At 41.2% G+C, this 25,444-nt stretch overlaps 3 protein-coding genes across 7 annotated transcripts; 2 read left to right on the top strand and 1 right to left on the bottom strand.

Moving 5' to 3' along the window:
• Positions 1–1,365: 1,365 nt before the first annotated feature.
• mlf1 (myeloid leukemia factor 1) lies at positions 1,366–10,734 on the top strand. Of its 4 annotated transcripts, none has more exons than XM_015951515.3 (8): positions 1,378–1,554; positions 2,002–2,164; positions 7,574–7,618; positions 9,085–9,165; positions 9,255–9,383; positions 9,473–9,632; positions 9,720–9,858; positions 9,996–10,734. In XM_015951515.3, the coding sequence occupies exons 1-8, from the start codon at positions 1,508–1,510 to the stop codon at positions 10,060–10,062; spliced, it is 831 nt and encodes a 276-aa protein (XP_015807001.1). In that variant the 5' UTR covers positions 1,378–1,507; the 3' UTR covers positions 10,063–10,734. The 4 variants fall into 4 exon arrangements, with proteins under 4 accessions (XP_015807003.1, XP_015807001.1, XP_070399625.1 ...); XM_070543524.1 differs by lacking the exon at positions 1,378–1,554 and adding an exon at positions 1,851–1,894; XM_015951517.3 differs by lacking the exon at positions 7,574–7,618 and having other exon boundaries at positions 1,366–1,554.
• A 13-nt stretch (positions 10,735–10,747) lies between these two features.
• Positions 10,748–12,639, bottom strand: med29 (mediator complex subunit 29). Of its 2 annotated transcripts, XM_015951520.3 has the most exons (5): positions 12,252–12,639; positions 12,092–12,150; positions 11,920–12,004; positions 11,323–11,595; positions 10,748–10,984 (listed from the first exon to the last, which is right to left on the bottom strand). In XM_015951520.3, exons 1-4 carry the CDS (start codon positions 12,420–12,422, stop codon positions 11,368–11,370), a joined length of 543 nt encoding a protein of 180 aa, XP_015807006.1. In that variant the 5' UTR covers positions 12,423–12,639; the 3' UTR covers positions 10,748–10,984; positions 11,323–11,367. The 2 variants fall into 2 exon arrangements, with proteins under 2 accessions (XP_015807006.1, XP_015807005.1); XM_015951519.3 differs by lacking the exon at positions 10,748–10,984 and having other exon boundaries at positions 11,191–11,595.
• A 188-nt stretch (positions 12,640–12,827) lies between these two features.
• ppp2r1bb (protein phosphatase 2, regulatory subunit A, beta b) lies at positions 12,828–25,187 on the top strand. Its single transcript, XM_015951521.3, has 15 exons — positions 12,828–12,987; positions 13,638–13,728; positions 13,809–13,909; positions 16,946–17,178; positions 17,296–17,443; positions 17,527–17,682; positions 18,557–18,671; positions 18,743–18,813; positions 22,706–22,840; positions 23,364–23,537; positions 23,645–23,705; positions 24,448–24,602; positions 24,688–24,830; positions 24,902–24,993; positions 25,082–25,187. The coding sequence occupies exons 1-15, from the start codon at positions 12,910–12,912 to the stop codon at positions 25,096–25,098; spliced, it is 1,770 nt and encodes a 589-aa protein (XP_015807007.1). The 5' UTR covers positions 12,828–12,909; the 3' UTR covers positions 25,099–25,187.
• The last annotated feature ends 257 nt before the right edge of the window (positions 25,188–25,444 follow it).

Genomic DNA, 25,444 nt, shown 5'->3' with positions numbered 1-25,444 from the left:
AAATTTTAGACAAATCAGAATTTGACAAGTTTAAAGGCCATTACCAACATACCTCAGAAGATCCCTCCTTCACTCCGATACTAAGAGGTTAATTCTTAGTGAGAAGTGAAAATGTTAAACATTAATAATAATATTATATTATTGTGAATATACTGATAGATGAAATTATATAGTCAACAATTACTAATCTGGTGTTGATCTGAAATGAATCATTACAGGAAAAATATTCATTTTAACCCCTCGTTGATTAATGTAGACATTATTTATGCACTTTGAATTTAAACAAATTTTTCATTCAACAAGAGATGATTATATGACACTTATAAAATTGTAAAGTCATTTATGTCAGGAAAGATAAACTTTATTCAGAGAGTAAAAGTCTCGTCTTCTGTATGAGGTCTTGGGTTCCAGCAAAGGTAAGGGAGCTAGGGGAAGGACTATTATGGCTCCCTTATTCAGTAACAAGGTCATCGAGCAGTGCTTGTCTGATCTGGAGACCAGATAGCTATGATCTGGCCCAGGATGTGTGATGCAGTTTGTGCCTGCAAGTTAAAAGTTAACTTTTGGTCATTTAGAAGAAATACTTACTTACTTTTGGTACACTATAACATGTTACTCTAAAATTTTAGAAAGTTTATTTAATTTTTAATATTTCCCTTTAGTTTGTTTCAAAACAAACATTAAAAATTATATGACCTAACACGTCTTCAACTTTGCTGTTAAGCATGCAAACCACATTGTGTTTTCCAGAGTGTTGTGTCAGTGGTTTGGTCTAAGATTGTTGGCCACGATTTATGGCGTCTATTCATGGGCTCACCAGATGGTAAACCTATGAGTCTGAATATAATACTCTCTTCAAATGATCAGTGTTGAAACTGAATATTTTAGCTTGTAAACATGATTTACTGCATGAAACGCACACATGGCTGCTTGAGTACTTAATTGCAATTAATTTTGTCAGCACATCTTTCCAGAATTTAGTTTACCCAGATTCATATGCACCAAAAATTAGCCGTTAAGATTTTGTTTAGTTTAGTTTAGTTTAGATTTAGTTAAATAAATCCCACATAAATTATGTTTCAAAATCTTAACAGTTTACATTAAATAGGCATAGCTGAAAAGTTACAAAAATATGGGGATTTTTAAAATAATAATAAAATAATAATAATTATTATTGTTGTTGTTGTTGTTGTTATTATTATTATTATTATTATTATTATTTTGACAGAGTAGATAAACGTTTTTTTAATGAAAGAAAGTTCTCGAGTGTCGTTGCCACAGTAGCCGTTCACAACATGGAGCGCGTGGACAGAACCTGTTTAAAGAGTCCTGCGAAAGTAACCAATGAGGGAGGCGGATTTCTGTCACATGAGCACCGTTCGCTTTGGCTCTAACTGCTTGACACCTCCGTTACTAACGGTCAGGCGAGACTGGAGAGCTCGGTACAGATAATTACTTAGTAAATTTCCCAGTTCGGTTTGTTTTTGTGGTTTTAAAGTCCGCGGAAATGTTCAACAGCATGCTGAGGGATTTTGAGGAGGACCCGTTCTTTTCGTGAGTAGTAGCACCTGTTTAGATGATTTAGCTTCAGGTTAAATTATCAAAACGAAGGCGTAGAGAACCAACGCAGATTATTTTAAGCTAGCAGTTATGTGTCCCCACATAGTTGATGAAAAACAGTTTTGTTATTTTACAGATATACATTTGAATTATATTTCAAACAACTTCACACAGACACCGAACTACATTAACTTTGACAAGCTCCATGAGTTAGTGTGGCCACACTCAACCCGACTTCTAAGTGTGCGTAGGGGTGGCTAAAATTATTTTGGGGTGCGTCTTATTTCAGTCTGGTGTGTTCATTGAAGAATTCACCCATGAGCTCCAAGTTTGTGTAAGGGACGAGTCATGTTTCTTTTTAATCGACCGATGGCTGACATTTTTGTGACTGTTTTTAAATCTCTCCCTTTTTTTCTTTACACTTCTCATATTCTCTGACAGAGATCAATTCCGTGCTCACAGAGAGCAAATGAGGCAGATGATGCGTAGCTTCTCTGAACCGTTTGGTGCATCCTCGTTTCCCAGTATAACCGATGGGAGAAACCATGGACGTGACGTGGGAGTTCATCCCAGTTCATCACTTGCTCTGAGAAATGAACACAGGGTGAGTACATCCAGTTCAGAATGCACTCTTCTTTCAGGCATTTGGGTCTGAGACGTGTAATGTGCTCATTTTTGGGGGGCTGAACATAATTCGTACATTTTGGACCCATGACAAACGACAGGGTTTTGACGAGTCTCTAATTCTTAGGCAGGATGCATCCCCCATAGTGTACCTGAACCTTGTAGAAGTACAGGGCCGTGTTGGTCTCTGGTTTAGTGGAAGAGCAACCCCCTTTGCCTCTTGTCAGCTATATCCAGCCCTAGAAGACCTATTTTTAGTGCATTATTCCACTAACGCACAACTTTTTTGTAAATACATGCACAAACATCTTTGAAGGTCCCCTGAGAATTCTGCTTTACTGGTATGAGCTGCTGCTGAGATTTTTCTTTATATTTTAAAGAGCAAGTCACTCCCTACCAGAGTCTTACCCCCAAATTCCACTACCTCCGCTCCGCTCGGGTCCGCCCCCGCCTTCCGCAGCCGCTCGCTTCAGAACTCAATTTTTACTGGTACCTGCTCTACAACGGCTCCGCTCCGGTGCGGAGACCTGAGGTGGGCAAACAAGCATGCGCGGGATTTTCGAGATCTTGCGATACAGTCCGAGCAATAAACGCGGAAGTTATCCAAACACCCGTTGTGTGGGAGAAGCATCGGCATGAACTGTTTAATCTGCCCATCATTTGTGTTGACAGATCAGCAATGTTTGGATCAACAAAGTGTGACTACTTTGATAGTAGAAACTGTATTTATGGCTTACTTTTGTGCATTTAAACTTCAGCCACCATTGATAATTGTTAAAAGTTGTTAAACCTGTGCATATGAAACAAAAAACGCCTTTTGTTTATCGATTTATTGTGAAAAACGGAAGATGTGCTTGCTCCTTTTCCTGTTGTGCGGTTGTGATTTCTGTCCATTTACTGCGGAGGTGCTCCGGCGTCCGGCAAAAATAGAATCAATCCTATTTTTGCTGGACGCCGGAACAGAGGGCGGCGCGCGGCGCCACACTGCCGGAGCACGGCCGCATTAGTGGAATTGCTCTGATTGACTACAACGGGACCGATTTTGCTCCGGCGTTCGTGTCGGAGCGGAGTGGAGGTAGTGGAATTTGGGGGTAAATCCACTCCTACTTCCTGTTTCAAAAATGCAACAAATGCTGTTGCCTGGCAGACTGAGACGGTGGAGCTGCTAACAAATACACTGATACTCACCACGACATTGTGACATCATAATGTACCAGCTAATGTCATGGTGTACCTCTTAGCCAATAACAGATTTAAAGAGCAAGTCACCCCCAAATCAACTTTTTTTGCTGATAAATTATATAATTGAGTGTCAAATCATGCTGTAAACACGTGCAGTCAATAATTTGGCACTTAAGTGCATTTTTGTTAAAATTAAAATATTCTGGAAGACTGGTAGGGGGTGACTTGCACTTTAAAGAGCAAGTCACCCCAAATCAACTTTTTTTTCTGATAAACTATATAAATGCATGTCCAATCATGCTGCAGACACGTGTAGTCAATAGTTTTGCACTTTAGTGCGTTTTAGTTAAAATTTTTATTTTCTGCCTAAAACTGTCAGTGTCAGGTAAAAACTCTGCATTGCATTTGAATTTAAATCTGCCATTGCTATTGGCTAAGCAGTACCCTAGAACATTAGCGGGTACTATGGTGATGTCACAATGTCATTGTGAGCCTGTGTGTGTGTGTATTTGTTAGCGGCTCTGCCCTCTCGGTCTGCTAGGCAACAGCATTTGTTACATTTTTCAAACAGGGAGTGGAGTAATACTCTGGTAGTACAAGAGACTTACTTCACTCCCACTTAATGTTTAAAAAATGCAACAAATACTGTTGCCTGGCAGACCGAGAGGGCGGAGCTGCTAACAAATACACACACACACACAGGCTTACAGTGGCATTGTGACATCATAAGGTACCAGTTTACATCATAGAATACCTCTTAGCCAATAGCGGTGGCAGATTTAAATTCAAATACAGTGCAGAGTTTTTACCTGACGGGCGCAACACTGACAGTTTTAGGCAGAATATTTAAAATTCAACTAAAATGCACTGAAGTTCCAAATTATTGACTACACGTGTCTGCAGCACGATTAGACACTCGTTCATGTCGTTTATCAGCAAGAAAATGTTGGTTTGGGGGTGACTTGCTCTTTAAAGAACAAATCACCCCCTACCAGCGTGTTACTCCACTCCCACTTCCTGTTTGAAAAATGTAACAAATGCTGTTGCCTAGCAGGCCGAGAGGGTGGAGCCACTAACAAATACACACACACACAAACACACACAAGCTCACAACGACATTGTGACATCCTAATGTACCAGCTTAATGTCATAGTGTGCCTCTTAGCCAATAGCAATGGCAGATTTAAATTCAAATGCAGTGCTGAGTTTTTACCTGAAGAGAACACTGACAGTGTTAGGCAGAATGTTTAAATTTTAATTAAGATGCGCTAAAGCGCCAAATGATTGACTGCATGTGTTTACAGCACGATTAGACACACATTTATATAGTTTATCAGCAAAATAAAGTTGATTTGGGGGTGACTTGCTCTTTAAAGAAGCTGTCAGAATGACTCTTTAAAGAGAGTTGTTTTTCTTGCCGTTCAAAGCAAACTATGCTCAGATGAATGGGCCATGACCCAAATTATTAAGAACGAGATGTTCACAGTGATTGATGTGAAATTTTCTCAGGCTTGTTTGTTTCAGAGGCGACAAATTAGTCAATTTAAAAAAAAAACTTTCAATTTATTTGGTAACTTGCCATCAGTATGTGAAGAGCATTTCAAGAAATATTTAAAATGATTTTCATTTGGATCCAGATGAGATGCTAACACAGAGTCATCATGTTGTAAAATCTGCTTGTTTGTATCATAAGAAGAGGAGCTGAGAGCATTAATCATGAACTTTTTACTAATCTTCTACTCCCTTCCAAGTTATATTGATACTCGGTCAAAGTTAGTCACAGTCACTTGCTTTAATCCAAGTCTGTCACGGGAGGCTGTATTTATCCTTGATAATGGCTTACTTCAGAAGCATGGCCTTGATCACGTACCGTGTGCTTTCTTTTTAATAGCACCGTGCTGCAAGCAGCTGGACTTACTTTGAGTGCTACACATATAACCTCGTCAATAGAGACTAATACACTTCAAATGATCCAGCTAAGAAAATTAACTTTTAAAATCTCTTGGCCTTTTTTGACAAGTGGAAAAACAGATTTGTTTTCCAAACAAATGAGTAGATGTCAAAAGAATGTGTTATAAAAGAGAAAAAAACAAGTCCAATAACTAAATTAATATCTATAACACACACACAAACACTCTCACACACACACACACACACACACACACACACACACACACACACACACGCGTCTCAGAAGATAAGAAGTTCAAACCCACAGTGGTGGAAAAGCTGGGGCTGTTGTAACGGCATGTACTTCATGTTCAGATGTCACGGCTTCTCTGTTTTCTCATTGTTGCTCTTTTCGTCCATCTGCTTCACAGAACTTGGCATCACTGGCACATTAGCAGCTAGATGACAGACAGCTCGCTCTCAAGCTGTCCTCCAGTATCACAGATGCAAATGCACACACACACACACACAATACGGCATTAACTCGTTTGCAGATACAGGGACACGCAGTTTCACTTTGCAATATTTATGCAACGGCATGCATGTACACAGAGAAGCACACACACACACACACACACTCTTAATGGACAGTTATGTTCCTTCTACAAGCATACCATGAGATTCCCAGTGGAGGGAAAAGTGCTGTCTACCATCATCGGCCTCTGAGTGCTCACATTTCTCTAGCTCCTGCCAATCTCCACTAACAGGGTCATGTTACGTTTCTTAGTCTTCATTCATCGTGGCACTTGTTTACAAAAGTACTGTTGGGTAGCAGCACAGCCCCACGTCCAAACAAGCTGTCAGAACTTCTATCAATAAAAATGGAATGTGATCATTTACAAAAAAATTAATCTTTAAAAATGTAAATTTTTGATATTAGCTAAACATGTTGTAATATAATTTAGGGTAGTTATATTAAAAGATTTTTTTTAATTATGTGGTTGTAAAATGTCTCACAAGTGATGGATAACAGACCTGCGACCTCTGCCCCATACTAAGTGCACGTCAGTTTCAGCAGTCAAGAGATCACAAAACATGCCTATAATGTGTTGATGAGTGTGTCTGTTTTCCTTACTTTGCTCTGTCTCTCCCCTTCTCATGCTCAGTCTAAATATAATGCTCACAGATATGTAACTGGCATTTATTAGATCATAGATACCACTGTGGGATAAAGCTGGCAGTTCAGGAGCGTTTTACTTCAGCTTGACCTTTGAAAAGAGCTGAGAGAGCAGCCTTGGACTCTCTGACCCCCTACTGGGTCTCTGTCCTGACTGGTCCACCCTGCCTGCTGTAACCTTCCTAGAATGAAGCTCAGTTATGGTGTGAAACCCCCTCTAATCTCTGGCAATGTGACCCAATTACACATGGAACACAAGTCATTCAACACCCCACTGATTACACACAATAACTCTGCACATCACAGCCTGAGAAAATACCCTCACTCACATAGTGATGGCAGTTGGGATGCTTATCTGGGGCAACAGGGGTCACAAACACCTGTGGACTTGGCCCACAGTACATAGATAGTGACTTGAGGGCTGCAAGCTGCACCCATCTTACTCATTTGTTGGTGGCTGCAACTCCAGTAAGTTAGTTGCTTTGAAAGTCTGTAGAAGACCATGTGTAGAGCTGTTTGTAGTAGATATGTTGGCAACTTGGTGATTAATGGAAAAGAAAATCAGCTACGCTGAGAAATATGTAGATGACATATGATGTTCTTTTAGAAATGTCAAAAATAAATGCTAATGAGAAACATCAGTGTTACACAGCTTTTTGGTGATGTTTATGCTGTAATAGTCACTTGGTTTTATGGTCATCTTGAAAATTGTTGTTTTAGGAATGTTTAAAAACATATTTTAGACAACCAGCTGTTTTCTAAACCCGCTTCATCCTTTTTTTGGTCCTTGGGGCTCAGGTTCCAGCAACCATTAGGTGAGAGATGGAGAATGTCCTGGACATGTCACCAGTCTATCACTAGACTCTAGACCAGTGGTTTCTAGGCTATTTTAACTTCTGACGCACACAATTACAAAAGACTTTGAATAAAGATATTTTATAAAAGCTAAATAAACAGACACCTTCAGCTTGTATTATTTTACCTTTAGCCATTTCCACTACTAATAGAAAGTGTTATCTAATGTAGTTTTGAAGATCATCTCAGAACCCCAAACTCAGTATGACCCACATTGTTAAATAAATTGCGTGCAACAGTTTTTTAAAGTCTTCTATGCATCTAAACTGATGTTTTAATCTCCAGGATATGAGCCGGTCATTGTTACCCTTTGGCAGCACTGACAGCACGGTCAGTGGAAAACGAAACCTCTTTACTGGCAAAGTGCATGCTCTAACTCTGAAAGTACATCTGTTCCTTCATCTCTGACTCGTCAGTTATCCATAGCATACCAACTTTATTTCTATAGCATAATTTAAACTACAGCGTGAGAGCTGACCAAAGTGCTGTACAGGCAGGATCAATAAAAAAAGAGAGCAATAAGGATCTAAACAAGGCATCAATAGCAGATAAAAACAATAAGAACAGTAGACAAAACACAACAGTAACAGTCTGAATGCCAAGCCATAAAAGTGAGTCTTTAAACGAGACTAAAAGCAGGCCGAGAGAGTGCCTGCCTAGCTCTAACAGGCAGTGAGTTCCAGAGCGTGGGGGCAGCATGGGCAAACGCGTGTTCACCCCGTGATTTGTAGTACACCCGGGGAGTGCAGAGAAGCAGGACATCAGCTTACCTCAATTTGCGCATAGGTACTTAGGGGGTGAGAAGGTTGGACAAATAGGGAGGTGCTAGGTCATGTAAAGCTTTAAGAACAAACATCAATTTCTTAAAACGTACACAAAAAGTGACGAGGAGCCAGTGAAGACATGGCAGGACTGGGGTGATATGACTACGCCGGCTTGTTCGTTAAAAACCTAGCAGCAGCGTTTTGGGTGACCTGTAGCCGGTTCAGGGCAGAGACAGGAGTACCTACAAGTAGTGTGTTTGCATAGTCCAAACGAGAGGTAATGGAGGCATGGATGACTGATTCCAAGTGCCTCCACTTCAGGATCGGTATTAGACGGGTCAGGCGGCGTAACTGATAAAAACAAGAGCTCACCACTGAGTTTATCTAAGGAATCATCGAGAGGTTGGCATCCACTTACACCCTGAGACTTATTACACACTGCTTAGGGTTTAAAGTTAAACAATCAAAAGCGGAGTGAGAGCCAGAAGGATTGTGGGGGTCAGAGACGATGGATTCCGTCTTTGGCAGCCAGCCAGCGTATCACTGGTCAAAGAGACCCCTCTCAAATGATACGTATGTGTCTAAGAACAGATCAAATACTGTGTAAACCAAACTTTATTCTCACCTTAACTGAGGCTGAGTTACTTGTGTCAGCAGAAAAGATCATTAATGTGAGAGTGGGAGTTTTTTGCTCATTTAGGATTAAAATAGCTCATTTAAAACATTTTCTATAAATCTATTTATGAAGAAACGATGGTTTGTCTTCAATGCATGACTTTGTTCTTGTTTTCTTTAGAAGGAATGCTAAATGTGTAATAGTTAATGTTAGCATGCATGACTAACTTAGACGTCACCAAAACATATTTCTTAAGGTGCTGAAAGATCAATGTTCTGCTTACAGCGAATGTTTAACACTCTACACCGGTCATGTATATGTGCACACATGATGGAGTTGTTTACAACGTTCATGCATGTGTTCAGCCTTCCAGCTCTTGTTGCTTTGACTGATATTGCTGTGTTTTGTTTTTACAGGGCATGCACAATCATTTTGGCATGTTGGACAACATGATGGTCAACGTGAGAAACAGGATGGAGGAGATGCACAGGAACTTTGTAAGTTTAGTCAAATAAACAGCCTGGATTGTTCAACTGCTGTTCATAATAAATGCTGGCATGTTTGTGTGTGTGTGTGATTTTTTCAGGAGAACATGTCCACAGATTCAAACTCCCACTCCTTCAGCTCCTCATCAGTAATGACGTATTCAAAAGTCGGTAGCGAGCCTCCGAAGGTCTTCCAGGCAGTCTCATCAACTCGTCGTGCCCCTGGAGGGGTAAGTCTCCTGAAAGAGTACATTTTGATGTTTTAAACCCTCAAAAGTGAAATTATTTGTGAAGACTGACTCACACTGGTTTTTCCCAGATCAAAGAGACCCACCGAGCAGTGAAGGACTCTGAAAGTGGTCTGCAGAAGATGAGAATTGGACATCACATCAAGGACAAAGGACACATTGTTGAGAAGAAATACAACAAGAAAACAGGAGAGAAAGAGCTCAGCCAGGACTTTCAGAATATGGATGAATGTATGTTAAAGCATTCCACTTGCATCACACTTTTGTCCTGCTGTAGGGTCTTCCACCACCCCACCTAACCTGAGCTTTCCCCTTCAGCTGAAGCTCAGTCGTTTGATGATGAGTGGCAGCAGGAGTTGTCCAGATTTCAGCCATCACACCCCACGTCTTGCCTGAGACAACCTCCATCCCGTTCAGGCTTTCAGGCCGCCCTAATGGGTCCTGAACACTCCCATGGGTCAGTATTCACACCACATGAACAGAAATAACACACTTTCTGTCCAACACAGATATAACACAGAAAGAGACCAAGTTCAGCTTGTGTATCATAATGTGATCATTTGTTGTGATTTTATTTTATTTTATTTTTTGCAGGAACCAGAAAAAGCTCGAAGCTCGAGATAAAGATAAAACTGAAAGCTCAAAAAAGACAAGTCAATAAATCACCCGTCTTTCTATTCATTAGGCTTTGAGCATCATACATCCCACCTTATACATTTAAATAGATTGTTACCTATGTCAGCCAGCCGCTTACATCACTAGAACCAATTTTCCCAAGCAATTTGTAAAGTGTGATTTGATTTGTTTGAAATGTGATGAATGTTTATTTTTTGAGTCTGTTAACCAAAAAAAAAGAAAGAAAGAAAGAAAAAGAAAGAATAAAGACTAATGGCAATAGTCTAGTTATACTTGGTGGCATTTTCTGAAGCTGAAGACAAAGTGAAAATGTAATTTGTTTTGTGTAATAGAATACAGCAATTTTCTATTTAAAAAGCACAATATTATATATGTAAAGATTTAAGCCTCTTATTGGTTCACAAAGTCTGAGAAGAGGTCATTCATTTTAAGAGCTCTTTTTAATGACTAAATTAAACACTTAAGAAATCCACAGATGCATATAAAAATATAGTTTCTGTTTTTAATGTGTTTTCTCTGCTGTAATCTTTGTACTAAACACACGTGCACTTCCCTTTTTTTCCATCTCATGAACTCTGCTGCACTACACAAATGCTAGACAGCATGTGGCTTCCTCTACGTTTTGTTCATCTATTTTTGCATATGTTAAAAGTACAGTCTGTCGGCATGTGATGTCTAAATAAAAGAGGAAAGAATCTTTGTGAAGTTTTCTTTAACCGTTCAAATCTAAGATTTATTTTAACAGTTGCACAAAAAGAAATTTATCTATTTGGAAAATAAACTAAAGAGGTAGAGGGGAACCTCTTTTGCACAGTGACCCCAGGTGGTATTTTTGGATCCAAGTACTTGTCAGTAGCTCAGACTGGGCTGAGATGTTGCACAGCTGCAGCCCGCCATACTTCCCTCTTACGTGCAGGTGTTATCAGGCCTTCTTTCTTTCTTTGAAACTAATAGGAGCATAAAAAAGGAAAAAAAAAAATCTTTGACAATTCTGGCGTTACTAAGCCATCATTTTGTTGACAAACTAAAACAATATCAGCAGACTCACAGGTAACTAAAGGGTTTGACAAATTCTTTATGGAAGTTGTGGTTTTGGCACGAGTTACCAGAAAAACCTGTTTTGCCACATTCTGAATAAGAAGTAAAGCACAGCACCAGTAGAAAGGTTTTACTACTAAATAAAATATTTTACAAAAGACTACACGTGCAACTCTGTCGCCACCTGCTGGACATTACAAAACAATTTACAAAAGAGAGCTTCAAAATGAGTTAAAGTCGTACTGACTTGTTTTGAGATGCAAAAATATTGTAAAGGTTGGATGGATTGGGTCTACATGAGCCCCTGAGGCTGCCCCTTCCCTGCGATCTTCTTGGCGCATTCCAGTAAAGCGTTGTGGATATCTTTAGCACAAGAGATCTGAGATTTGATCATGCTGAGGTAGTGGGCATAAGACATGGATTCTGTCTGCCCCGTGTCTGGCTTGGTGGCTGTCGGAACCAGGTTGGGTGAATGTTTGGCACTGTCAATACTCTGCGAAAGGCACTCGTACGCCAGGCGCTGCAGAAAGATGAGAAAGCTATAAATGGATCCAGCAAATTTTCATTCAATAATTACAACTAGAAATGTAGAAGTATGTCATTTATCAAAATCTACAATTTCTCCAGAAAACCCAATTTATGTGCGGTGCTTTTTACTATGTTAGGAAAAGACTCATGCATATCTCATGTCATTACAAAAATAACAAGCAAATAGCATAATTATTCTAGATTTAGATTGTTTATTTTCAGATTTATTTTGTTTGAAAATAGTTAATCCATGAATTATTACAAAGAATAAACAAGTAATATCAATTGTCAATGTGATGTCTAAGCTAGGCCTTACCAAACACAGCTCTACTTGATCACAAAGAGCGTAAAACTCCTCCAAGCTCTTGTCAAAACGCTGAACAGAGGTGTCGCTGCTCTTACTGAACAAAAAGACACAATGTTATTTATGTTTAAAAGAAAGACAAGGATCATTTATCCAAATAAAACATCAAAAACAGAGTACTTACATGCCGTTGTCAATTGAAGTGTTATGGGCCAAATTCAGGGCTGCGATTTTCATTAAATTCTGAATATATATATTTAAAAAGAATAATTATATTAAAGGAGGCAGACTAACTTCATCCATTGTTCATATTGACAGCTAGCTTGATGCGGCGTGTTGTTTACCTGCAGACTCTCCTTCAGCTGTGGAATTAACATCTTAAATTTATGAACAGGATCAAAGTCTTGCTGTTGACTAAGTTGCTGTTGTTGTTGCTGAATTGAAGCAGCTTGTTGTAATCCGGGTTGAGACATCGTTCCGCCGGGCTGTTGCTGCTGCGACGCCATCTTTATCATCAAGGGATATTTTTGTAGTTCAATTTCCGGTTCTTTTTATTTCAAAATAAAATCCTTATGACCACATGCGTCATTCACAATTCCTGTATTTGTGAATTATTTCTGTTTTTATTAATCTTTTCTTACAAAACCAACAGCTTTTATAATTGTTTATGACTGCATTGTTTTAGGTAAAGGTTGCAGCAATTTTAATATTTAGGTAGGCAGGCTAATTATTATATGGGATACTCAATTATGATTCAAACTGCATCTGATAACACTGCATTTATGTTAACAGACGTTAAATATGAAGTGCCATTTATTATTTTAAACTTAGATGTATGGGTACTATTTATATCAAGTGTTGAATTCAGAGATAAGTATTTTCTCTGTGTTTCCATGAACGCATCATCAGCGGAGGAGGTTGGACCCTGCAGCTGCTGTTCTCAGGCAGAAACCCCGTAGTGCCGCATAGCAGCGCCATTCGGTAACTGCAACAGTATCCAAAATGGCAGGAGCTGATGGAGACGACTCTCTTTATCCTATCGCCGTTCTCATTGATGAACTGCGAAATGAAGACGTTCAGGTTGTATACGTGGGCTATGTTTAAAGTCGTATTTATATTATACAACATTAGATACATTTATTTGGCCCGGCGTGTTAATGCTACTTGGTATCTTAGCCGATACGCTAACTGGCTAAGGCCTGTCGGGCGCACCCTGCTTGAATAATCTTTTTACATTTTTTTTAAACATTTTAGACGGTAGTTGATATTCCAGAACTAAGATTATTATTTTGTTTAGATTTTGGTACTATGATTGATAACTTAGTCATTATGTAATGTTGATCACGTTTGGGCAATACCAGTAGGTTTTTGGTTTAGCCGCTAGCATTAGTGCGTCGCTAGCAGCTATCAGAACCACATAACATTGAAACTGGGCTCAAATAAACAAGGTTCACCTCTGTAGTGAGTTAAGTTAACCGAGTATCATAATTTCTCCCCTGGTAATGTAAACTGGATGTTTATATTTGTGGTTTTGAGTTAAGACTGGAAGCTTTTCAGTGCTTCTAACGCATTTTATGATGATCAGCACAGCAGCAACGGTCAATCTGCTTCTAGCATATTCTGTATATTTTAATCATCATTTTACCAGTCTGATTCACACACCCAGGTAGTTAAATGTGTTGAACATTTACTGTGTACTAATGCTTATTGTGTGTGTTGTGTCTGTACAGTTACGTCTAAACAGCATCAAGAAGCTGTCCACAATTGCTTTAGCTCTGGGCGTAGAGAGGACTCGTACAGAACTTCTACCTTTCCTCACAGGTCATATGTCAGCTCTGTAGTTTGCACTGAATTCCAAAACATTTTTTCTCATTTAAAATAATTTTTTTGTCATTCTTTAGACACCATCTACGATGAAGATGAGGTGCTTTTGGCACTGGCTGAGCAGCTCGGCAATTTCACTATGTTGGTGGGAGGGCCGGAGTATGTCCACTGTCTCTTGGTAAGTGTAACTGTTTTAAGGTTGCTTTCTTTCTCATTTTTCCTGCATTTATGTCATTCATGTGTCCCCACAACTGTGTCAAAAGCAGTAGGGGGTTAAACAACGCCATTTCAAATGGGACATCCTTTCTAGAAGCCTAATTTATCACAGATGTCTTATTAAAAACGTTATCTATGATTTAATGGGTTTCAATCTCTAACCTATTTTTCTAACTTGCAATAAATGTCAGCCTGCTTTGTTTTGTCATCGTTAAAACTGACTAGGGTTGTCATGGTGTGAAAATTTAACCTCACGGTTATTGTGACCAAAATTATCACGGTTTTCGGTGTTATCGCAGTATTTTTTTTTAAAACATGTTACATTTTTACACAACTAAATAAACCCTGCATATCAGGAAAATATTGTCCTCAATTTGTGTCTAAATGTTGCCTAAAATTTGTTATTTTGTAATTATGTTATTTATTTGTTTACATTTTTCCCCTTTAGTCTTTAAAATAGCAATATTTGCACATAACTTCTTATTTTTTGTCTGTTTGATGTCATCATTTTAAAAATATTAGATCAGATGATACTCAGTACTCAAGTAGCCTTCTAATCAGATACCTTTTTTTACCCTTACTTGAGTAATAAACCCTATATCAGGAAAATATTGTCCTCGGTTTGTGTCCTTCCAGTGAGCTTTGCAGATGTGGGAAAATGTCATCAGGCAGTAATCGTTGTTAAATTCATAATTATTCTCGGAGAGAGACCAACTCTTATCTGCCCCTGGGAGCCCCGTAATGCATAGCGTCATTTCAATATGGGGGTGTCCGCGATAGAGCTGAGGAAAATAATCAAATAATCGATGCATGGTGATGCGGACATAAACGATTCTGCATCATAGAAGAGTACGCCATAATCGATTATAGTGGAATGTAGTTTTGTTTTTTTAACAGCGGCACCAGCGCCGCATCCAAATCTGTCAGAGTGAGCGTCCTCCACATTTACCTCCGCCTTAATGTGGTACTGCAGAGCTGAGCGCTGGAGTTGTAACCTGAGACCGAACCGGAACCGAATCAGCCTGACCGGTTCTGTTGGATTTGGGCCGTGAATTATGTTAATTGAGCGGGTTGTCATGCGGCGCGCTCCGTTCGCTCAATCAGCGACTGAGAGAGAGAGAGAGAGAGTCACTGTCTGCTCACACAACAGAGAGGATCGAAGGACGCTCCTCCAAACGCGCATTATTATTTTCATTATTTAATAATTATTTCTCCTGGAAGCGCTCAGTCAGACCGAGTGTTGTGATGTAGGGAGATCCTGTCTTGGGGAGGGGGCGGGGTTAATGACGGCGGCTGCAGCGTGATCGCCTGTCTCTTTTATTTAGGGACACAGAGGAGTTAAGGAGAGAGAAATAGAAGTTTTTGTTCCACTTTATTCTTTTGTTTCATGAAGATGAACTGATGTTAAATTCGATTTTAAAACACTGGGAGGAAGCTTTGGTTCTTTTTAGATTACAGGAGATCTTGTTTCCTATCTGCTCCTCCAGAGACAGCGTGGACATGAGGGTCACATGGTGAGAGTAACACAGGACAGTTAGTGGAAAGGTTTGTAGTTAGCTGGTTAGTGAAGGAGATCCATCAGCTGGGTAATTTAATCCTAATCCAGCCCACAGCCTTCTGCTGGTGTTATTATCACAAAGAATAAAACACACATCTTAAATATTATTGGAAGTGTAGAATTTGTTTTATTATTTTCTGCAACAAACAGAACTTGATTCATTCTCCAACATTTCAGAAATGAACCACTGGGTTCAAATAAAATAACAAACTAGTCAAACATTTCATTTGGTCTTATTTCTGACACCCTTCAACTGTGGCATACATATTTGACTCTAAAGTTGCTCAGAGACATTAAACACTCATATATGAACCCATTATGTATTTTATTATTACATTATGTGTCCTGTAGGTTTTCAGTACTTTTTGAGATTTTGTGAGTTTTTGCAAAGCGTGTTTTTCTCAGCCTGAGGCGTGGTGTTGAACGAGGAAACGGATGGTTTTACTTTGTTAAATCTTCTTAAATGTTTAAAATGTTTTGTCCTAACCTGTTGGGAATGGAGAGCTTTTGAGGGATGGCAGGTTGTGTCAATTACGTTTTTGACTAAAAAATAAAAAGCAATTATCTGACATCTTTTTATTGATGAAAACAAATCAATAAGAAATAATCGTGATGTATCGGGATATCGAATCAAATTGAATCGTTAACCCAATAATTGTAATCGAATCGGGAGACAAGTGCAGATTCACACCTCTAGTCCGTGACACGGTTTATATGCAGGTAGCGGCGCTGCGGCTGCTTTATATAGCGACTCGTTGCATTCTCCCTCAACACAAATCCTCGGATCACGCATTTTAGCTAAAACGCTAACGTTAACTTGCCTTACGTTGACTGTAGAGTTGTGGGTGGTGGTCACGCAGATGTGTCAGGAGATTTGAAGCGTTGCTGCCTTTCACAGACACTTTTTCTGCACGTGCTGCAAACAGGATAGCCGTCTTCTATCAACCGTCCCTCGGCATTCTTCAAAAGTCCAACAAATGCCCGTACTTCTGACTTTGTCTTCTTTGAGGGATAATAAATGTCCTGAGCGCTCCCGTCTCCTCCTTTGGCCATTATTTCAGCTTTAGCTTCAAAAAAGTTTTGGTTGTAAACAACAACAGTGCGCATGTGCGGCCGGCAACTTCAGCAGATGATACGGTGGCTGGTAAGGGTCACCACGCCTACACCGCAGCCACGGTAATCCACCGAGATATTTATTTTTTTTTAATCAAGACTGTTATTATTATTGTCAACTTTTTTACCGGGGTTTAACGCTACGCTGGTTACCGTGACAACCCTAAAACTGACATGATGCCAGAAGGTTCGAAATCAGGAAACACGATGAGAAGGTGTGATGTTTTAACTGAGAAAAATGAAGCCGCTTTGATGAGGAGCAGAGATTGTTGGTCATTTCGTTTTTTGCAGAGAGACTAGCTAACTTCGTTCCTTCTTAATACTCAGCCCCCTTTGGAGAGTCTTGCCACGGTGGAAGAGACGGTAGTTCGAGACAAAGCCGTGGAATCCCTGCGGAAGATCTCTCAGGAGCACTCTCCAGTTGACCTGGAGGTTCATTTTGAGCCACTGGTGAAGCGGCTGGCCAGTGGTGACTGGTTCACCTCTCGCACCTCCGCCTGTGGCTTGTTTAGTGTGTGTTATCCTCGCGTGTCCAGCACGGTCAAGGCTGAAATTCGCCAGTAAGTGGATTTTAAAGGAAACCATTGTTTTAGCTGCTTTATAATGTGTGCAAGAGAACAGACTTTAGTGATGATGGTGCAAAAAGCATGTTTTTAACCCAAGTTTACAATTGCCAGGCATTTTCGCACCTTGTGCTCCGATGACACTCCTATGGTGCGTCGTGCTGCAGCATCCAAACTGGGAGAGTTTGCTAAAGTCTTGGAGCTGGATTATGTAAAAACTGACATTATTCCTCTCTTCACTTCTCTGGCTTCAGATGAGCAGGTACAACGATGCATTCTTCTTGAAAGTTTTTGTTTGACTGTCTTACTCTGGTTTCTTTGATCATATGGATTTGTCTCCATCAGGACTCAGTGCGGCTGCTTGCAGTGGAGGCTTGTGTCAGCATTGCCACTCTCCTGCCACAGGAAGACCTGGAGACACTGGTGATGCCAACTCTGCGCCAGGCTGCAGAAGATAAGTCGTGGAGGGTTCGTTATATGGTGGCTGACAAGTTTTCTGAGGTAAACTGAAGACTGCCTCCCCTAACAAAAGACATGTTGCTGCTAGGTCTTTTAGATTAACTGGATTATTCAACATCAAACACACACAGCTCCCACGATCTGTAGCAGAAAAGAAATGTAAAGTATTACAGATCAATGTTGGACCTGTTCATTATTTAGGATTAAATGTGTGGTGTTAGAAAGCCCAAGACTTTCAATTAACTCTTGCGTCTTAAATGATGTCATCACGCGTCTTTGTTTTTAGGGATTACATCGATAGTGTTTATACTTCAAAACTGAAGATGACAACATACTTGATGTTATTGATCCAGTCAGTGATAAAAACCTTCATCCAGTCATTTACTTTGATGTTTTTTTAACTCATTCACTGCCAGCTGTTTCCTGATCAGAAAAGCCCTTCGCTGCCAATGTTTTCTGCGTTTTCACAGTTTTTTTTTTAGAGTCACAGAACGTTGCGCTCTATGATGATGTCAGCGCCAAAACTACCAAAACAAAGAGTGGACTCACGTCTTACATCAGGAAGAATCCGTGTGATTCGAGCGTTATCCATTCTTTCATAACCCGTTGTCGAATTGCGATCGGCAGAAGCTTCTCCGGTTCTCGCCTCACTTTTTTTTTACAGCAGCGGCCCAAAATGATCTCCTAACACATGGATTTTCTGCTTCCTGGTCACGTGTTGTGTGACGTACGCGGATGATCGGTTTTAGAGCTGGGACTTTAGTCGTCATTGGCATTTAATGAGTTAAAGAGCTTCAGTAAGTCAAGTTTAAGTGTTTATAGTGTTATAGTCTAGTTGTATTTTAGCTTAAGTTTGTTGCTTTTCTACTTTCCACTCATTTAGTTCAAACTTGTTTTGTTTTTTCCTTCGACGTAGCTCCAGAAAGCAGTCGGTCCAGAGATCACTAAAAATGACTTGGTCCCAGCTTTTCAAAATCTTCTGAAAGATTGTGAAGCCGAGGTTCGTGCTGCAGCTGCTAACAAGGTCAAAGGTGAGTGAGGCTTACACCTGAAGTAAATTAGTTTCTGTTCCAAGTTGTCTGATTTTTGTTTTTATGATTAGAATTCTGTGAGAACCTCCCCGAGGACAATCGCGAGCAAATCATCATGACTCACATTCTGCCCTGTGTCAAGGTAAAACTGTATTAATGTTTTTCTGTCCACCATTTTGTGACGTTTCTCTGCTGCTTCACCAGAGGCTCTTTGAATGGCTCTCTGTGGTTAACAGCATGAGTTGGGAGAAGGTTTGTCTTAGTTTAGCTTTTCATTTATGGAGTGTTTGTGTGCTTGTGGAAATGATTTTTTTGTAAAAATGTGGAAGGATGTGCAGTAAAGCCTGATTCATGCTTCGTCTGCGTCAGTGCGGAGACACGCAACGCCATTATCCGTCCTCGCGGGCCTGCTGGAGAGCTGCACAGCTCTCTTTTCTAAACATCCGTCTGTCGAGACGGAGAACGCAAGCTTGTGATTGGTCAGGACGCCGCTGTCGTCTACACCGCCGCCATTGCGCCCTCAAAAACATAAAAAGAGCCGAGGATAACTAGCGGCAGACACAGAGATGCTTGAAGAATACCTCACGAAAAAACTCTAAAATCATAAACGTTTAATTCCCCGTGACTGGAGGAGTGAAAAGATGCGCAGCAAGCGTTTTATTTGTGGACGGAAATGACAGGAAACGTGGGTTTAGAGGTGGGGAGCGCATGAAGCGGTGGAGGAGGATGAGAGACAAATGTGTCCGTGTTAAAAAGTCTCTTATATACACAAAACACAATATAAACACACGATCTTGGACCGATACATGACAGGATACCACAGAACAGCGCTACGCCCTCTGTTGTCCTGCCGGGGAATTGCTTTGCAACACTCTCCAGGAGACGGAGAAGTGTGAGAGCAAAACATCTCTGTGCGTGCGTGTCTCTCCCTGTTAGAGCTGACAGAGAAGCAGGAATCAGGCTTAATACTCAACAATCCTATAGACTTCTGTTACAGATCGCCAATTTTGGAGACCAAACTTTTATTATTTAGTTGAATAGCTGCTGGCTTCACAATTTGGCTTTTCTTCATTATTAAAGAGAAAGTTTACTACTCACATCTTTTTAAATATCACTCTGAGATTCACATTCAGCCGAAATGTGAAAATAGTCTTCTACCCATTTCCTGAATTAATTGCTGATAACGTTCATGACGGGGTAGACTGTTGTTGATTTAACATCCAGGAGAGAGCAGAGCACGTCTTTCTATTAGAAGCTAATCGTTAGCTTTAGCAACTCCACGACACAGCAGAGCTCCTTCAGGCGTGTGTTGTTTGTGGAGATGAAACTTCAGCGTTGCAAGCAGAGTCAGAGGTAGAGTTGTGATTCTGTTAGCCAATCAGAGGAGAGAAGGATGGCACAGGAGTTAAGTGCTCGCCTCGTAATCGGAATGTTGAAGGTTCGAGCCCCGCTCACTCTGTCGCTGTCATCGTGTCCTTGGGCAAGAGATACTTAACCCTCCTTGCCTGCTGGTGGTGGTCGAAGGGACGGGTGGTGCCAGTGCCCAGGAGCCTCGCCTCTGTCAGTGCGCCCCAGGGCAGTTGTGGCTACATCGTAGCTCATCCCCACCAGGGTGTGAATGGGTGAACGACAGATTGTGTTGTAAAGCGCCTTGAGGGGTTCCAGGACTCTAGAAGGCGCTATATCAAATACAGGCCGTTTACCAGAGGTCAGAATAAGTGAGACTCTAAAACCTGCAGAGTTCTGCTCCGGCCCACTTTTAGTTTCTGAAGCTGAACGACTCAGAAGACATTCATTTGTACTAGAGACCACAGCAAATGTGGAGTTGTCTTTAGGATGATCAGTCAGATCAGTGAGTTTATTTTATGTCTGCAGGACTAAACTTGCTCTGTAGCTACATTCTTTAGTGCGAGTGTCTGGGTTACTCATTACATAATGTGTCAGAGACGTTGTGCTTCTACATCTAGCTAAGCAGCTGTCTCAGATTTCACTGTAGGTGTGATTTGCTCACCGTGTCCCCATTCTGGGCTTTAGACTGGCCGAACGCTGCTGCTGCTGCTGTGGGTCTCTCTAACAGGATAATGGTTCAGAGCTGCAGCTGGTGATTCTTACTTTTATAACAGGACAGCAAAGTTCACAGCATTTGGTTAATTTTTTCAAGTTGGAAGCGGCGAACCAGAATTAAACCTGTTACAGAGCTCCTCATAGTAGTCCGGTTTCTACACACTGCGTGTGATTTATTTAGCTATACTATTGCTAAGTTATCGAACTATGTTCAGATCTCCAAACGTAAAACACTAAAGGTTTGAACATTATGTTCTTTCATATCAATGTCATTGTTGAGCCACTCAGACACAGGAAACTGCTGCCTGAAAAAGGTTTTATGATGGTTTTGTACAATCGACAAGCTCTCCACCACTTCCTGTTGTTCCATATTGAAAACTACTGAACACTATCTGCTGGGTTGTTGTGGGAAAGGCGTCATCTGCCGGTGCTGGTTGGAGTTTAAACAGCAGGTGGCGCTGTTGGTTTTTGAGAAATGTAAGTTAAGTCCTAGTAGGGCTGCTTGATTATGGCAAAAATAATAATCACGATTATGGTGACTGAAATTAAGATCTCGATCATTTAAGACGATTTTTCAATTTATGTTGATTTTATTGGTTTTTATTCAGTCATAAAATTGCTCAGGGCTCAATCAGGACAAAATAAATAGGAAACAAGATGATCACTAAAATAACTCCTGATTCCAAGTATAAAAAGACCAATATACTTATAGCTCATAGCCTACGACCCAAGGGCTATAGACCTTGGTTTAACTCATTTAAGTCTAACCAGTACAGACCCAAATACCAATATCTTGCAAATACTGACAGCAAGAATTATACAGTGGCATTTATAACAAATAAATGCAAATAAATTGATGTTCACAAAATGTTGCATAACATTTATTTAGTCGTGTCGAGGTGCTGTAGGAGAGTGCACTAGCACTGTGTCCTCAGAGAGGTTAGTTATTAGTTATCAGCGTGAGGAACTTATTTCTACATTATTGATAAACTATTTATTTACAAGTCCATCAGTTAATGTAATAATTGTCCCAACCACAGCTGCACCCCCCAACCCCCAACCCGGTCTCACAGCAATCAGTGGCAAGCTGCACGTGTGTTTAGCGCGCCGCACACGCACATTTAGCCGTTTTTAGTGGCTCAGGAGCCCGCAGATGCGGTGTGTGTGTCACTCACTCTGGTTACTCCAACAGGGAGCCGCTCCGAGAGCTGTTTCTTTAGCGACCGACACATCACTACATCATTCCCTTTCCTAATGTTGTGAAGAACGGCCCGGAGCACAGGCGGAGTGTTTAGCTAACCTGCAGGAAATGTCGACGACAGTTATACAGAAAGTAGCTAAGGGTTACCAGAGATGTTTCTGAGGTGTTCGCCAGGTACTTTTAAGATTTAAAAAGTCAGGAAGGGGGTCTGAAACGCTGTTGGAAATAGCGTCAAAGTCGCCAAGCTGGCAACACTGTGGGCGGAGCGCTTCATTTGCAACTCAGGGCAGCGCAAGTGGGAGGAGCAAATAATCATCTTGTTTTGTTTGTATAATCGTTCAAAACTCAGATCGTAATCGTGATTAAAATTCGATTAATTGAGCAGCCCTAAGTCCTAGTGCTTCATAGTTGAAGTTGTGCCATTATTTGTAGGTAAATAGTAATGAGTTTAATGGTTTGGGTTGATTTCCTGTTGTGTTTTAAACTTTACACATTTTTTAAGCTTCCAAATCAGGTCAAAGAGTTTCCTTTTTATTCTGCCGACATAAAGCTGGAACTCAGCTCTACAGGTAGAAACACCTGTGTTGTAGGGCAAATAAAAGGTCACACAGAGCCGTGTGAGCTGCCGTGAATTCACTTTTTGTTCTGCATTTAGACACAAGTCAGGACTGTCCTTCCTCTTTGTGGTGTGTTTTATTATTTATTTAACATTTGTTCACCATTCTTCCTAATTATCCTTCTGTTGTCTTTGTTTCCCTTCTCCAACCAGGAACTGGTTTCAGACACCAACCAGCATGTGAAGTCAGCCCTGGCTTCAGTCATTATGGGCCTTTCCACCATCCTGGGCAAGGACAACACAATAGAGCACTTACTGCCTCTCTTCCTGACTCAGCTCAAAGACGAGGTAACCAAACGGGAGAAAACTATTCTGGGCTTTGATAATAGTTGTTGTTTTTTCTCCACTGCCTTTGAAAAAGATGATTCACACAAACGTTTAAAGAGATGCATTTTACCAAGCTTTTGTGGTTTTCTGTACTTCTGCAAAAAGCCACCAGATGTACCTGAGTGCCACCTGGAGGGGTGGGAGGAGGACTCAGTCAGACCGAGGCCCAGCTGGAGGGCTGAGTGGGTCTAGGGGGCAGCTTGGTAGGAGTTTAGGCAGTTTATCCAAGAGGTGATGGGTGTTTGGAAGGTTGGGCACAAAGGTGTTTCCCTTCTGCTGTTTCTTGGTCCTATTTAAAGACGGCCCGTTTTCCTCAAACATCAGACCAAGAGTGTCTGATCAGATCACGCTTCTGACCGTCCCAGCTGCATTCATCTGAGTGTTTCATACCTTACCCCACGTACTCTGGTTTTACAGCTACTGTAGCAGTCCTGTCTACGTTAGGTCAGTGTGCTATCACACTCAGTTCACATTTTCCTCCCAGTGTCCCGAGGTGCGTCTCAACATCATCTCCAACCTGGACTGTGTGAACGAGGTGATCGGCATCCGCCAGCTCTCCCAGTCGCTGCTGCCCGCCATCGTTGAGCTGGCTGAGGACGCAAAGTGGCGGGTTCGCCTAGCTATCATAGAATACATGCCTTTGTTGGCAGGACAGCTGGTGAGTCACACTGTGTACAGCACAAATAAAAACTCGTGCCACTGTTGAGATCTGGTGTGACACCAGATATTTAAAATGTGATCTCACTTTCTCGCCTCTTTTGTCAGGGAGTGGAGTTCTTTGACGAGAAGCTGAACACCCTCTGTATGGCCTGGCTCATCGATCACGGTGAGGCTCTTTGGAGTCGTAACACGACACCAGCTTAATTTTTATTAGATTTCTGTAACTACAACTTCATCTGGTAATAAAACATGTCTATCATCGTTGTTCACTCTCACCTGAAACGGAGGCAGACGTGTTTTCGGTGCACGTTAAGTCTTGTAGGCGCCTATTCAAGTTCACACACCAAGATTTGTTGCTATTATTATTTTTAGGATTTTAAACCCCCACTTGGATCAGTCCAAGCAGCTCCCCCAGAGATCTAAAGCGTTTTTGCCGAGTCATCGCCCACATTCGGGTCCCAGGAAAGTGTGTGAACACACCGTGCAGCATTTCCTAACTCTTCCCTGTGCATGCCTCGTTCTCTTGACATTGAGTTTTCCAATTAGAGAGGCACATTCCCAGCGACGGGGACAAAGGGCCAGCTGGGTTACATCATCGGAATGCTGTTGGTGTGAGTTTCTGTGTGTGTGAATAGCTTGGGTTAGGGCTGTGCCATCCTTACGTAAGCCTTTCAAAGACAGACCGGACCGCATGACTCACCCCCTCATGCTAAGAGAAGTCTTTGTATCGTTTTATTAACCACATGATTTTATCATAACTGACAGAATAAAGCAGCTCAGTCTAGTGGAGGCTGATGGGGAATTAAAACTCTTAGTGTTTATTTATTATTAGTATGAGGTCAATAACCATTTTAATTTTCTACAATTAGAAGCAAGGAGCTGATCAATAAACAAGTTTTTAATTTTAGTGTATGCCATCCGTGAGGCTGCCACGTCTAACCTAACGAAGCTGGTGGAGAAGTTTGGAGCTGAGTGGGCTCAGAACACCATTGTACCCAAAGTGCTGGGAATGGCCAACGACCCCAATTACCTCCACAGGATGACCACTCTGTTCTGCATCAACGTGAGCCGACTGCTGCTTCTAACACGCTGCTGCGTACGTTTAGGCCCATCGTTGCATAAACGCCCGTGTCCGTGTTCTTCTTTAGGCTTTGTCAGAGGCCTGCGGCCAGGACATCACCACTAAACAGATGCTGCCAGTGGTCCTGAAGATGTCCAACGACCAGGTGGCCAACGTACGCTTCAATGTGGCCAAGTCACTTCAGAAGATCGGACCGGTCCTGGACAGCAAGTATGTCCTCCGTCGTGTCCTCGTTGGTTCTGAGCTTCAGAAGCAGCTCTGACGGTTTGTTTTTGTTTTAGTGCCCTGCAAACAGAAGTGAAGCCCGTGCTGGAGAAGCTCGCCTCCGACACGGACATGGATGTCAAGTACTTTGCTCAGGAGGCGATTAGTGGTGAGACTTTTCTTCTTGTTCGTTGCTCTGATTGTCTTTTGTTTCTTTTTAAAAACGTAAAATATAAACCGTCTTCTCCTCTCCACAGTTCTGGCCCTAGCATAACCGACTCATCATCCCTGAACCAGAGACCCTCCCTCACACACACACACACACACACACACACACACACACACACACACACACACACACACTTTTACAAGATATTTATTGGTGTTCAGTAATAACTGGTTATTGTATAGAGAATAGCTTTTGGGAGCTAATGGGCTTGTCTTAATAAATGAATACATAAAAAAACACACAATGGTTCTACCATCAACGTTTTTTCTGTCCAGGCGTAGCACAGCTTCTAACTGTCCTCTTGCTGTAAATGGGTGCTTTTCTACAAGCAAACCGAAAGACGGGGTGCATGCAGACTAATGTGCTACTCTACTTGCTAGGCGTTGCCGAC

This window comes from Nothobranchius furzeri, chromosome 13 (assembly GCF_043380555.1).
Source record: "Nothobranchius furzeri strain GRZ-AD chromosome 13, NfurGRZ-RIMD1, whole genome shotgun sequence".
In the NCBI taxonomy this organism is placed as follows: domain Eukaryota; kingdom Metazoa; phylum Chordata; class Actinopteri; order Cyprinodontiformes; family Nothobranchiidae; genus Nothobranchius; species Nothobranchius furzeri.
Note: the sequence above shows the minus strand (reverse complement) of the source record. Positions and strands in the feature narration are given on the sequence as shown.